The sequence below is a fragment of the Pseudonaja textilis genome, chromosome 13 (genome assembly GCF_049901715.1).
Source record: "Pseudonaja textilis isolate UNSWEBS1 chromosome 13, rPseTex1.2, whole genome shotgun sequence".
Taxonomy (NCBI): Eukaryota; Metazoa; Chordata; class Lepidosauria; order Squamata; family Elapidae; genus Pseudonaja; species Pseudonaja textilis.
Window position 1 is genome coordinate 15,945,937 of NC_142002.1, and position 13,084 is coordinate 15,959,020.

The 13,084-nt window shown below is 47.7% G+C and overlaps 2 protein-coding genes and 1 long non-coding RNA gene across 6 annotated transcripts in view; 1 reads left to right on the forward strand and 2 right to left on the reverse strand.

The window, feature by feature from the left end:
- The window catches only part of ZNF609 (zinc finger protein 609), a 69,556-nt gene extending 68,941 nt beyond the window's left edge, over nucleotides 1–615 (reverse strand). Inside the window, exon 1 of one of the 3 annotated variants that reach the window (XM_026709471.2) lies at nucleotides 353–615. The gene's annotated coding sequence lies outside the window, so the exon portion shown is untranslated. Of the gene's footprint in view, nucleotides 1–346 lie in introns of all 3 variants that reach the window. The other 2 variants (XM_087941471.1, XM_087941473.1) reach the window with 2 other exon arrangements.
- An 865-nt stretch (nucleotides 616–1,480) lies between these two features.
- Nucleotides 1,481–7,588, forward strand: LOC148124735 (uncharacterized). Its single transcript, XR_015745116.1, has 2 exons — nucleotides 1,481–2,038; nucleotides 7,354–7,588. It is a non-coding gene; the product is annotated as an uncharacterized LOC148124735 (long non-coding RNA).
- A 3,383-nt stretch (nucleotides 7,589–10,971) lies between these two features.
- Nucleotides 10,972–13,084, reverse strand: part of TRIP4 (thyroid hormone receptor interactor 4) — a 38,161-nt gene continuing 36,048 nt past the window's right edge. For both annotated transcript variants that reach the window (XM_087941466.1, XM_026709633.2), the window contains one exon: nucleotides 10,972–11,238. In XM_087941466.1, the coding sequence (XP_087797592.1) occupies nucleotides 11,194–11,238 (45 nt within the window). In that variant the 3' untranslated portion in view covers nucleotides 10,972–11,193. The remainder of the gene's footprint in view (nucleotides 11,239–13,084) is intronic.

The window sequence follows — 13,084 nt, forward strand, 5'->3', positions numbered from 1 at the left end:
CCCCAAAGGAGGAGCCCGGCCGGCCCCATTGCCCGGGGGACGGTGGGGGTGGGTGGGTTTCCCCTCCACATGGTCGGTGGGCGCACCGGGGCTTTTGTGTAAGGGGGGCGGGAGGGGGGAGGCCCGGAAAAGCCCCGGATGAGGCCAGCCCCCGCCCCTCCCCTCCGCCGAGGGAGGGGTCTCCCCCCGCGCGCACACTCGCGCCGCCCCCGCGTGAGGCGACTCCCGCCGCTCCGGCCTCAGCAAGGAGCCCCCGAGCCAGGCCGGGGCCTGGCGTGCCGCCATGAGGAGCGCTCTCTCTCCCTCGCTCGCTCGGCCGGCCTCGCCCGCCGACGCCTCGCCTCACACTCACTCTCGGGTCCCGGCCGGGGCCAGGCGCGCCCCTCAGCCGCCGCCGCCGCCGCCTCGTCCTCCATGAAGCCGCCGCCTCACGAGCCCGCCATCCTCCTCCTCACGGCCGCCGCCGCCGCCGCCGCCGCCTGTGGGAAGGGGAGTGTGCGCGCGGCCGGCACAGCGGCTGCGATCCGGCTCTTCCCGGCCCTCCCTCCGCGCGGCCGCTCTTCGAAAAAGGAGGGAGGGGGGAAGAGTAGTCGAGGCGCTCGGAGAAGCAGCAGCGGCCCGGCTCGGCGGGAAGGAAGACGCGGAGGCTGGAACGCCAGGGGGGGAAAAAGCCCGGGCGGGAAGAAGCGTTCCCGGCGCGCGCTCGCTCGCTCGCGCCTCTAGGAAAACCCGGAGCTTGGAGAGCGGAGCCGAGGCGCGGATCGGGAAGGCGGTAGTCGGCGGCTTTTGCAGCAGCAGCGGCGGGGCGGTTCTGAGGAGAAAGGCGGGAGGGGAGGAGGAAGCGGTTCGCCGCCCGGGCATCTGGCAGGTCGTGCGCTTCAATGGCTCGCGCCTCCCTTCGAGGCAGCCCCGGCGGGATGCCAGGAGAAGTGGGGGACTCTGGTCCAGGGCTCTCCAACCATTCCCTGGTTGAATTCCCTGGGAGCTGAAGTCCGCCAAGCTGGCTGGGGAATTCTGGGAGTTGAAGTCCGCAAGCTGGCTGGGAATTCTGGGAGCTGAAGTCCGCCAGCTGGCTGAGGAATTCTGGGAGTTGAAGTCCGGCTGGCTGGGAATTCTGGAGTTGAAGTTCGCCAAGCTGGCTGGGGAATTCTGGAGTTGAAGCCCGCCAAGCTGGCTGAGGAATTCTGGGAGTTGAAGTCCGCCAAGCTGGCTGAGGAATTCTGGGAGTTGAAGTCCGTCAAGCTGGCTGAGGAATTCCGGGAGTTGAAGTCCGTCAAGCTGGCTGGGGAATTCTGGGAGTTGAAGTCCGTCAAGCTGGCTGGGGAATTCTGGGAGTTGAAGTTCGCCAAGCTGGCTGGGGAATTCTGGGAGTTGAAGCCCGCCAAGCTGGCTGAGGAATTCTGGGAGTTGAAGTCCGCCAAGCTGGCTGAGGAATTCTGGGAGTTGAAGTCCGTCAAGCTGGCTGAGGAATTCCGGGAGTTGAAGTCCGTCAAGTTGGCGGGGGAATTCTGGGAGTTGAAGTCCCCAAGTCTTAAAGTTGCTATGGTTGGAGACCCCTGATCTGGAAGATGACAGGTGTCTCAGTTTAGTGTCTCAGTTTAGTATACTTGTTCAGTCCAGGATTTCCTCTATTGTACTTTGGGGAAGTTTGAGCAGATCTCATCCCACAGAAAGAGGAATAGGAGAGATTTTCAGGTAAACCTGTTTCAGGCTCTGATCCGAAGTCCATTTGCATGTTCACCTCAACAGCCTTGATGCAGCCTTCTGAGGAAGCCAAGCCAGGATTCAATTGCATTGGGTGTATTGCCCACTTAACTAGGGTTGGGATGAAAATGATTTGAATGTCCACTTCCACCATGGTTCTAGCAGCCGCTGCTGTGGAGTTTCCAGACAGTCTTTGCATAGATTGTCTGGGACAATCATTTGAGATCACGCAAGCAAAAGTTATGCTTCTGAACCCAAACAGCTCACCTGAGACCAAATGGATTCATAAATCCTGAGTTTACCCAATCCTTCAGAGAGCTGCTTAATCCAAAAGGTATTTCCAGACAGAATGCATATAAGTTTATTTATATATACTCATGCCGGGCAGGCAGCGACAGCTTGGATGTTGACCTTGGCGTTGATGGGGCACTTTGTATTGGGAGACCTTCCGCCACCGTTGCTTTCCCTTCTCCCTTGCTGCCGCAGCGTTTAGAGCAATGCTGCGGCGTTTGGCGCAGCCATGTGCGGACACCCAGGGCTCCTCCCTGCAACCGGAGCCCGGCGGAGACACTTGGATTCAGGCGCTCCTGTTGCCGCCTTTCCTTTGCCTTCGAAGGTAAAGCCAATTATTTTAAAAACGACACCCTCCTACAAAGCCTCCCCTGCCCGAGAGGGCAGCCCAACCCCACGCCGCGGTGTTGCTCTAAACACCGCGGCAGCAAGGGAGAAGGGAAAGCAACGGTGGCGGAAGGTCTCCCGATACAAAGTGCCCCACCAATGCCAAAGTCAACGCAGGCAGCACCATATCCGGGTATGCAACAAAACTACTTCCTAACAGCAAGCTCCACCCCCATTCCCCCCCATTTCACATGTTTAATATAGGCCTTAATTTGGGGGGAGGGGCTTAATTTGATTTTATGTCGATAAAACATGCTGGGCCTTCCTATTGGTGGAGGCCGTATTGTTGGAGAAACACGGTATATGTATACATATATATATGTTTTTTAAAGTTTTCGTGGGTACTTACATGTATGGCATTCAGCTTTGTTCGGGTATTTTCCCACGTCATTGTAGTTGTGCTTTTAAAGTTGTAGCAACGTTGTAGCAACGGCATCAAGCCTGATGATGGCAGATGAGATTCTGCCGAAACGTAGCTACAACTTTAAAAGCACAACTACAATGACGTGGGAAAATACCCGAACAAAGCTGAATGCCATACATACATACATACATATGTTTTATATATATATAAGCATTCAAGAAAGAGTAGTATTACAATACAAATAACCCTTGGCTTAACAATCATTCATTTAGTGACCATTTGAGTTTACTGGAGCATTGAAGCAAGTGACTTGTATGTGTTTTTTCACACTTACGACCAGTGCAGCATCCCCATGACCACGTGATCAAAATGCTTGGCAACTGACACACATTTATGACGGTTTGTAGTGTCCCTAGGTCACATGATCTCCTTTTGCAACTTTCCAACAAGCACAGTCAATGGGGAAGCCAAAATTCACTTAACAGCCGTGTTACTAATGTAAGAACCGAAGTGATTCACTTAACAAATATGGCAAGAAAGGTCGTAGAATGAAACAAAACTCACTTAAGAACGGTATTGTTCAGCAACAGAAGTTTGGCACTCAATTGGTGTTGTATGTCGAGGACTACCAGTATTAGAAGAACACCACCACATCTGTCAGAATATAGTAGTTATAGGTGGGCCCTTGCCCTGTTGACCCAAGTTTTTAATATCTATCCTACAGTATCGCTGCATGCCATCAGGTGCCATTTAGGTGTAAAGCGCCTTTAAAAACATAATTATACCTATCAGCAGGTAATGAAACAGACTCTTCATCATCTATTTGTTTGGAAGTCATTGCAGGGCGTGTGAGTTGTAGTTGGGTGCTGCAACAGAAAATTAGGGAGGTGTTTTGTTTTTTTTAAAAAAATGAGGATTGCTTCATTTTACAAGTCATTTGTGGGAGGAACCTTTTTCACCTTCTCATTAGGAATGCTAACTTAAGGTACTTCCACAAGGTGCAGCTGACCAGGTCAGTCTCTAGCACAGGCATTTTTAAAAAAATAAAAAATCCACGAGTCCATAGTTCTGTCCCTCGATGATGCAAGAATCTTGGCGTGGTTTTATTTATTTCAAGTATGGCAAAAGTGTTTTAAAAAGGTACATCACAATTAGGTTCTCCATGAGCAAACCTGAAACTATTTACTCTGTTTACAGATTCAAAGGTAGACTATTCATATAGTCAATAGGTGTTGGAGTTGCATACAGAAAATCTCTGGACTTTCTTTGATAGCCTCCCCAAATTGTGTAGGAATCCTACATTTGAATGTCCCCCCAGGGAATAGAATAGTATAGAATCTTTATTGAGAATAGAAATAGTATAGAATCTTTATTGAGAATAGAATAGGAATAGAACAGAACAGAACAGGGGTCCCCAAACTTGGCAACTTTAAGACTTGTGGACTTCAACTCCCAGAATTCTGGGAGTTGAAGTCCACAACTCTTAAAGTTGCCAAGTTTGGAGACCTCTGGAATAGAATATAGAGCTGGAAGGGACCTTGGAGGTCTTCTAGTCCAGCCCCCTGCTCAAGCAGGAGACCCTATACCATCTCAGACAAGGGACTGTCCAGTCTCTTCTCAAAAACCTCCAGTGATGGACCGCCCACCATTTCTGGAGACTAATTCTTCCACAACAGCAGCCAGACAATCCTGGTGATCTCCTGGCTTAAAACACTTCACTATGAGAACATCTCAGGAAAAAAATAACTCCTTCTAAGGACTTAGCCCGTCTTTAGAGGTGTCTTGGACCAGCCATCCCTAATAATGCAAATCATAGTATGGGTGCAAGAAGCTACAACCTACCTGTACCATCGCAGTTGGTGGGATTCAAACTTTTTTTTTAACTACCGGTTCTGTGGGCGTGGCTTGGTGGGCGTGGCAGGAGAAGGAGATTGTAAAGTCGATATTCCCACCCCATTCCAGGAGAAGGATACTGCAAAATCCCCCTTCCCTCCCCACCCCACTAACCTACCTTCCAGCTCCGTTCTCCTGTGCGGGGCAACCAAAGAAGACCCAGCCCATCAGCTGGGACTCAGGAGGCAGAGAATGGATGGGGAAGGGCCCAGTCAGAAGTGGGATTTGCCGGTCCTCTGAACTACTCCAAATTTCCGCTAGCGGTTCTCCAGAACTGCTCAGAACCGGCTGAATACCACCTCTGGTACCACATTACCATTTCTGCCCAGTGCATCAACTTTCGAACTGGAAACAGGAGTGGAATGGAGACATGTCCTTTTTCCTTACTCAGCACCGAAGACTGCCTAGCTGAGAGCCCCGTTCATGGCCTGATTTACAAGGCTGATTGTTCTGTCCGGTTGCACAATAAATAAAAACTGCTTACTCTTTATGCAGGGCAGGCAGGCGGGCCTGACCTGCAGCCCGATGCATCTTCATAGCCCGGGGAGATTTATTACTGTTCAAGAACTTCTATCGGACTTCTTTACATTAGTCTCGTTTGGCCTTCCTTCAGCTGGCCGTCCATTATCCTCTCTGGCAGCCGTTGGGAGAGTTATTGGCTTGGCTTGGCAACCGAAGTGCTCTTGGCCCGCGGGAACCTCTTCAGCCCCATGCCACAAGGAAATCTCTCTTGGACGCTTGAGACAGGACTGGAGGTCACCACGGAGGTAGTCCTCGTCTTACAATCGAGTCCCAAATTCCACAAGTCTTAAAAGTTGCCCAAGTTTGGAGAGCTCTGAGCTCAAGGACTTCAGTTCCGCCCCCCTGAATTAAACGCTTGCGTTGGAGGATGGAAGGATGTGCTTTTAGAAAGAAAGAAAAAAAGGAGAGGAGCCTTAAACCTTTGAAGTTTGCTTTTTATTTGTTTATTTTAAATCTCTGAGGTTTATTGAGTCTTGCTGTACAGGTGCCGGCTGGGGAATTCTGGGAGTCGGTGAGTTCCACCCATCTTAAAGTTGCTAAGCTTAATCCAGAATTAAGTCTTCTTTCTTGCAAGGGATGACTGAAGCTGTTTGCTAATCCCACGCCATTTTATGGGCTACGCCCTGAGGATTTTTAGCATCATCACCTGAGTTTGTACAAGTCTTGTTGATTTTATACACACACACACACATCTCTAAAGTATGACTCATACCTAGCATGCTCTGTTTTCTAGGATAACGAATGATGTGGGAAGACAGGAAGGTTGAGAAGTGTTGGTGGGTTTCTGCATGTTGGTGGGGACAATGAAAGAACGGGGTCCTTGAACTTACAGCCAGTTCATTTAGTGACGGTTCAAAGTGACAATGTCACTGGAAAAAAGTAACCGATGACCCTTTTCCACACGGCCGTTGCAGCATCCCCTGTGGTCAGGTGATCAAAGTTCGGGCGCTAGGCCGCTGACTCATATTTAGGACGGTTTGCCGAGGGTCCCCTTTTGCGACCTCCTGACAACGGGAAAAGCCGGATTCCCTGAAAAGCCGTGTTATTAATAACTGCAATGATTCGCTTAACAGCGGTGGCGAGTAGGTTGTAAAATGGGGCAAAGCTCACTTCGCTGCTTTGCTTATTGTGGTCATAAGGGGAGGGCTACTTGTAGTTGGATTCTGGGGTGTGTGTGTGTGTCCAGGGCATTTCAACAGGCCAAAAAGCTGGTTGGCCAGGAGTGAATGACCAAGGCAAGTGGCCCAAAGAAATCACGGTCAGATTTTTGGCGTTAGAATAATCCATGCACAGCAGCTTTTTCAAAGCGGGACATATGCATTAATCAACCTTTGGAATTTCACTATCTTTTTGCAAACTTTTTGGGGCAAAGCATAGACCCAAAGTTGGAGCTTCGCAGAATGCTGGGAAACTAAAAAACTAAAAGAGAGATCAACTACCAGAAGCAGCTCAATAATTAAATGGCGTTCTCTTGTTACATTCCTGGGCTCCTGGACAATTATCTTAAACTCCACCCTTCTGGTTTTCATGTGGGATAATTAAGAAATTAAAGGACGGGTTAGAAGATAAAAGGGGAGGAAAAAAAAATGCCTCTTCTATTTACTGACAAGAAAGTGGCAGATGGGGTGGGAGAAAATAGGGCCAAAGAGACTTCACTGCAGGAATCCACCTTGTGCTAACCCAGGTGTTGCTATAATTGGGTGGTTCACACATTGCTTCAAGCAATAAACCATAGATTAAAAGCCGTAAGGGTTTTAGGAATGCGCTAAGCCATAAACCAACCTTATTACGGGTTAATCTGCTGAGGGGGCCATCGTTGTGGCCCAAACATTGGATGGTGTTTATTTTGTGTATTGTAGAGTTGTTCTTGGCTGTGAAAACTGATAGGCAGGTTATTTTCCAGGCACAACTGATCACGGTAAAGCCAGCCACCTGCTCCACGCCTCCTTTTTTAAATGTACGTCTCTTTACAATTTTTATTTACGCTATACAGCCTGTTTCCAAACAAAGAGACAAACTAAAAAATGAACTTATCTGCTCAGAAGGAATTCAACAAATAAAAACACACTGAAACCTTCCAAACTGTTCAATCCAAATTATGTGTCAAGTTCCCCCGATTTTAAAGCTCTCTGAAAAATGAAATGAATACTTTAGTATTCAGCAAACCTAATATTTATTTATTTTTCCCCCAGAGGCAACCATAAAGAAACACTTTCTGATTGAGGGAATATATAATTTTCTCCAAGATTGCTGGATCAACCTGCTTCCTGATTACATCGAGAAGTTTTCTGAGGAATCTGGCAAGTGGAATCTGTTGTAATGAATTGAACTTCAGGGCACCTGGGTGCTCAGCAATGCAGAACTCAGGAAGGTGTTTTTTTGAAGATACAACCATCTAAAATTTTGGAATTGGGTGGCTAAAAATCCTATGTGAACATATAGTGTGTTAGGAAAGCAACGAAAATAAATTAGTATTTTTTTGGTGGTGGGGGGGTAAGTTAACATCCTGTTGATTGTTTTTCATAGAATCGGAGTCGGATGGGACCATAGAGGTCATTAAGTCCAACCCCGTGCCTGCTACAGGATTCACAACTACACCATCCCCGGTTTTCTTTTTGATTTTGCAGATTTTCAGATGGCTGCGGATTGCTGGACTCCCAGGTTGTAGAAAGCTAGGAAGAGATACTTACAAGGTAGGCTGCGTTGCTTCCTGGCAGTGAAATTGCTTGTCTCAGGAATCTCGGATGCCCGCATGAGCTCATTTATCATTCAGGTAAATCTATTTTCCCTTCACGGGAACAAAGCCTATCTTTTGCAGAAGAGGCGCATGGGGGTGTGTGAGGTAAGAGGACATTCAGAGGTAAAAAAAACAAAATTCCTGCTTTTTGTTTTTCCTTGGTTTCGCATTCTCTCCTCCAAACAGCATCAACCTTCAGTTGGGAATTCCATACAGTGTTGTCATTTAAAATAAAAACGATTGATTGTCTCTTTGGAAGCCTTTTGCCAAAGGACCCCCTCGCTCCCTCGTTTTGGCATCTTATTTGTGAGTCTTTCCAAACTTTCTTGATAAGTTTAAAACAGCATGAATTGCAATCCACATCCTAATAGGGATGGAGCTGCTTGGAAGGCCAGCCCACCCACATCATACAGCAGTAGGAATGTTCTCACAACATCTGTTTGCTCACCTAAAACCCTCAGCGCATAGCATTGTCCACCTGGCACTCCCGAATTTCTGAACCTCCTTCCTTGTATCCCGGCCAGAGTGCCTCTTTCTTTCCCTTTCGTTTGACTTCAAGCCAGGTTTAGTCCTCACATCAGAACTGGCTCCGTTGCATCCACCATCTGGAACCACAGCTGGTTGAGTAACTTGGTTTACTAAAGGAGAACAAACCACGGGCTGCTTTGGCGAATAAGGAAGGGAAATCTGTCTCGCTGAGCCATAGCTCTTTGCAGACCTTAGCACTGATGAGGTTACCTAGTTTGGTAATGAAACGCCTGCAAGAAAACAAACTGGGAGAGTACCAAGGACCCCACACTCCTCCTCTTTCTTCGTGGGTACTTACATGTATGGCATTCAGCTTTGTTCGGGTATTTTCCCACGTCATTGTAGTTGTGCTTTTAAAGTTGTAGCAACGTTTCGGCAGAATCTCATCTGCCATCATCAGGCTTCTGTATAGTGTTCATCTGTGAGTCAGGCTTTTACCATGGTTTCAGATTTAATATATATTAAATATATATTATAAATATATATTAAATCTAATATATATATATTGCTATTGTGGTTGGAGTTCACAGCCCTTGGCATCAGAATGCAACCATCAATGAAGAGGTGGGATTCAGCTGGTTCTGACCAGTTCTGGAGAACCGGTAGCGGAAATTTTGAGTAGTTTGGAGAAGCAGCTAATCCCACCTCTGATTGGCCCCGCCAACCCCATCTATTCTCTGCCTCCCATTGAGTCCCAGCTGATCAGCTGGCTCTTCTTTGGTTGCCCTGCACAGGAGAACGGAGCTGGAAAGCAGGTTAGTGGGGTGGGCAGCAGAGATGATATTCAGCAGGTTCTGACCAGTTCTGGAGAACCGGTAGCAGAAATTTTAAGTAGTTTGGAGAACCAGCAAATCCCACCTCTGACTGGAGAATTTACAGTATCCTTCCCCTGCCACACCCACCAAGCCATGCCCACAGAACCAGTAGTAAAAAGAATGTTTGAATCCCACCCCTTGTCCAATGTCACGGGCTGACCCCCGAAGCAGCGACAAAAGCATTGAACCACGGCAGGCGATTACAGCCATTAAGAAAAGCTCAATAATCAATATGGCTCACAATGCGCTCCACCTGTTTTAATATTCTAATAGTTGCAGCTTGTGAGAAATTGCCGCTCGACAATGGCAAAGGTTTTGACAAGGAAACCTTCCAACTCTGATTTGGGGGGAGGAGGAGATTGGGAGGGGGGGGAGTAGATATGAAAGGGGTGTCCGGATTAAGGGTGGCAAAGGCTGTCAAGGGGGAGACGGCATGCCCGCACACTCGGGTGTCCATAGTAACGCCAAATGTCATCGGGAGGCAGGGAGCATCGGCAGTTGTAGCTGCCAAGGGAAGGATCTTATCAGTTCAGTTCATCCGGCTGCTTTTTGGCCGGCAGCACTGGATCCTATCCAAACGGGCAGGATGGAATGGCAACCTTGCCATGAGTTGCAGTGGGCAGAAATGCCACTTGGCGTAAACAGATTCAAGGCCTGAACATTCAATCCAAGAACGGAACTGCGTGCGCGCGTGTGTGTGTGTGTGTGTGTGTGTGTTCTGCTCCCTTCTCGCCCCCCCCGCCCTCAAAACAACACCCAGCCCTGGACCCATGGTTCCCAGCCTGCCATCCTCCTCGCACAAGCGCTCCAACTCCCTTCCGACTTTCGGAATTGGGAGTTGCGATCCCAACGTATCGCAAATATCCCGGGCTAAGGAAGACGGGTGTGAACAAACCGCATTGCATCTACCCTCCGTCTCCTGCAGAGCAGTTTGTGAATTGGATCGGTTAAAGGGAGGGCATAAAATGTACTTTTCTACCTGCACAGCAGGGCATTTCAACTCATACCCACAAACCCACCCTCAGCCAGGTCTCCCTGCTTCTCTGCAGGTGTGCCCCACGGGCGTGGGTGCATTTACAGGAATAAAAGCAAATGGTATAAGGTGAGGTGTCGGGTTAGGAACAGGAGACAGTCAGAGACAGCCCCTCCGCCACTCTCGACCTTACTCCCACTTCGTAAATTAGTAAATAGAAAGGGAAATTGGCCTCAGCAAGCAATTCTGGCGGGTGCCTTGTACAACAACTCTGGCACATCTTCCCAAGCCAGGTGCTGTTGTGGGGTCATGTTGTGGTTCATTTGGCAAACTGGCTACCCAGCAAGAAAGGGAGGGGCTGGTGTAAAATAGGAAGCCAAATAAGGCAGAGACGCAGGTGAAAAATTCTCTGTCCGTAACTTCTTTTAGCGCACAAACCCCCGAAGCCTTCCCAAGTCAATGCTCTTCAGCTGCTACGGGCGAAGAAGTGTCCAACCTTGGCAACTTTTTTTTAAAGACTTGTGGACTTCAGTTCCCAGAATTCTCCAGCCAACATGGCCAGGCGGCTCTGGAAGTTGGGAGTCCACAGGCTTTAACGCTGCCAAGGTTGAACATCCTGTGTTACATCCCTAACTAGGGAAAGGGTGGAAACGGCAAACCCAAAAAGGACCCCAAACAGTGTCCAGCCAATCTAAGGCACCTCAACGGGCTGTGGGGGAAGATAGTGAGGCCTAATGCCACAAACAAACGCAGCACATTTTTATTTTTGGCTGTGATTATAATGATGCAAGATAACAGCAATTTCCTTCTTTGTTTTCTTCTCCTTCGGAAACCTTTCAGTTCCTAAGTGCCGGTGCTTCCCTTGTCAGCCCTCCTGGGGCCACCACTCTGAAATCTCCAGCCAGGGGTAGGATGGGGATTGTAGTAGAAGAGGAAGAGGAGGAGGATCTGTGAACTCACATGGCCACTTTCTGCTTCATTAACCCTTTCTTGGCTCCCTGGTGAATCTTGGGATCCAGCTTCCCTGAAAAAGAGAGAAGGGAAAAGAATGGGGAAAGGAGGGGAAACTCTTCAGTACTTTATTCTTCAAGGCTGTTTGCAATTCAATTCAGCGGCAGGCACTGCTCAGATCTCACTCCCGGCCAGTGGGCTCTGCTAGCCTTGGGATTTCCCATTTCAGACGACAGGCAGGGCAATCCGCAAAACCCAGCCCCGCGGAGCAGAAAGCCTTGAGTAAAAAGTGAGAAGCAGGGAAAAGAACAAGGAAGAGGGCAGGGGTTCCCTTTAGGCCCAGCAAAGTGGAATAGAAGTGGGCAATCTTTGCAAAACAAGCCCCAGAGAGGGAACAGGTCACTTATACGGACTGTTTCCTAGTATGATTCGATTGCTTATTGTTCTGTATGACTATCGTTAAGTGTTGTACCTGAGGACTCTTGACGAATGTCTCTTTTCTTCTGTGTACACTGAGAGCCTTTGCACCAAGACAAATTCCTTGTGTGTCCAATCACACTTGGCCAATAAAGAATTCCTATTCTATTCTATTCTATTCTATTCTATTCTATTCTATTCTATTCTATTCCATTCCATTCCATTCCATTCCATTCCATTCCATTCCATTCCATTTTTCCATTCTATTCTCTATTCTATTCTATTTTCTATTCTATTCTATTCCATTCCATTCCATTCTCTATTCTATTCTATTCTCTATTCTATTCTCTATTCTATTCTATTCCATTCCATTCTCTATTCTATTCTGTTCCGTTCCGTTCCGTTCCATTCCATTCCATTCTCTATTCTATTCCATTCCATTCCATTCCATTCCATTTTTCTATTCTATTCTATTTTCTATTCTATTCTATTCCATTCCATTCTCTATTCTATTCTATTCTATTCCATTCCATTCTCTATTCTATTCTGTTCCGTTCCGTCCATTCCATTCCATTCTCTATTCTATTCCATTCCATTCTATTCTCTATTCTATTCTATTTTCTATTCTATTCTATTCCATTCCATTCTCTATTCTATTCTATTCTCTATTCTATTCTCTATTCTATTCTCTATTCTATTCTATTCCATTCTCTATTCTATTCTGTTCCGTTCCGTTCCGTTCCGTTCCATTCCATTCCATTCCATTCTTTTCCATTCTATTCTAATCTAAATTCTATTCTATATTCTATTCTACTGTATTTTCTATTCTATTCTTAAAGCTTGCAAACGGAGGGTAGCTTGCAAGCAGAGGATTCTGGATGCAAACATGGCCATCCCTCAGGACAAACACTTTCACGTAGCCTCAAAGTTGCATTCTGAAAGTCTGTGAGTTTTTCTTGGCAACTTTTAAGATGCTTGCTTGCTGGCTCGGGAATTCTGGGAGTTGAAGTCCAAGGTTGAGAAACACGGACTTAGAATTTAATCCTGAAGGCAGCCACCAACTTTTCCTTCGCCATCCTCTCTTCTTTTCGTCTCTCTTTTGCCAGGCCTGTTCAGTCGGCTAAGCCAACAAATAGGTTGGTTTCACTCCGCTCAGGGGGGTTGAACCGTAACCGATGACTTAGCGGGTTGTGTGAAGTGAACCCAACCAACTGTGGCTTAGTCAATCAGCCCCGCTGAAAACGAAAGTGCCCTTTGCTTGTGGTCAGGGCCTGTTTCTTTTTTTTTTTCACAGTCTCTCATGACTGAGCCGCTTACTAATTTCACACGTTTTCGTTCTTCTTTTGCCCAAACCCCCAAGTTGACTCAAAGCCAGCGAGATGGGAGAAGAACCAAAAACTGGTGAAGGCGTTGCTGCGGCAGAAGTCGGGAACCTCTCGTGGGGAAGGAAACGCGCTTTATCTGGCTGAGGTCATGGGCAGCTTAAACCACGTTATGCAAAT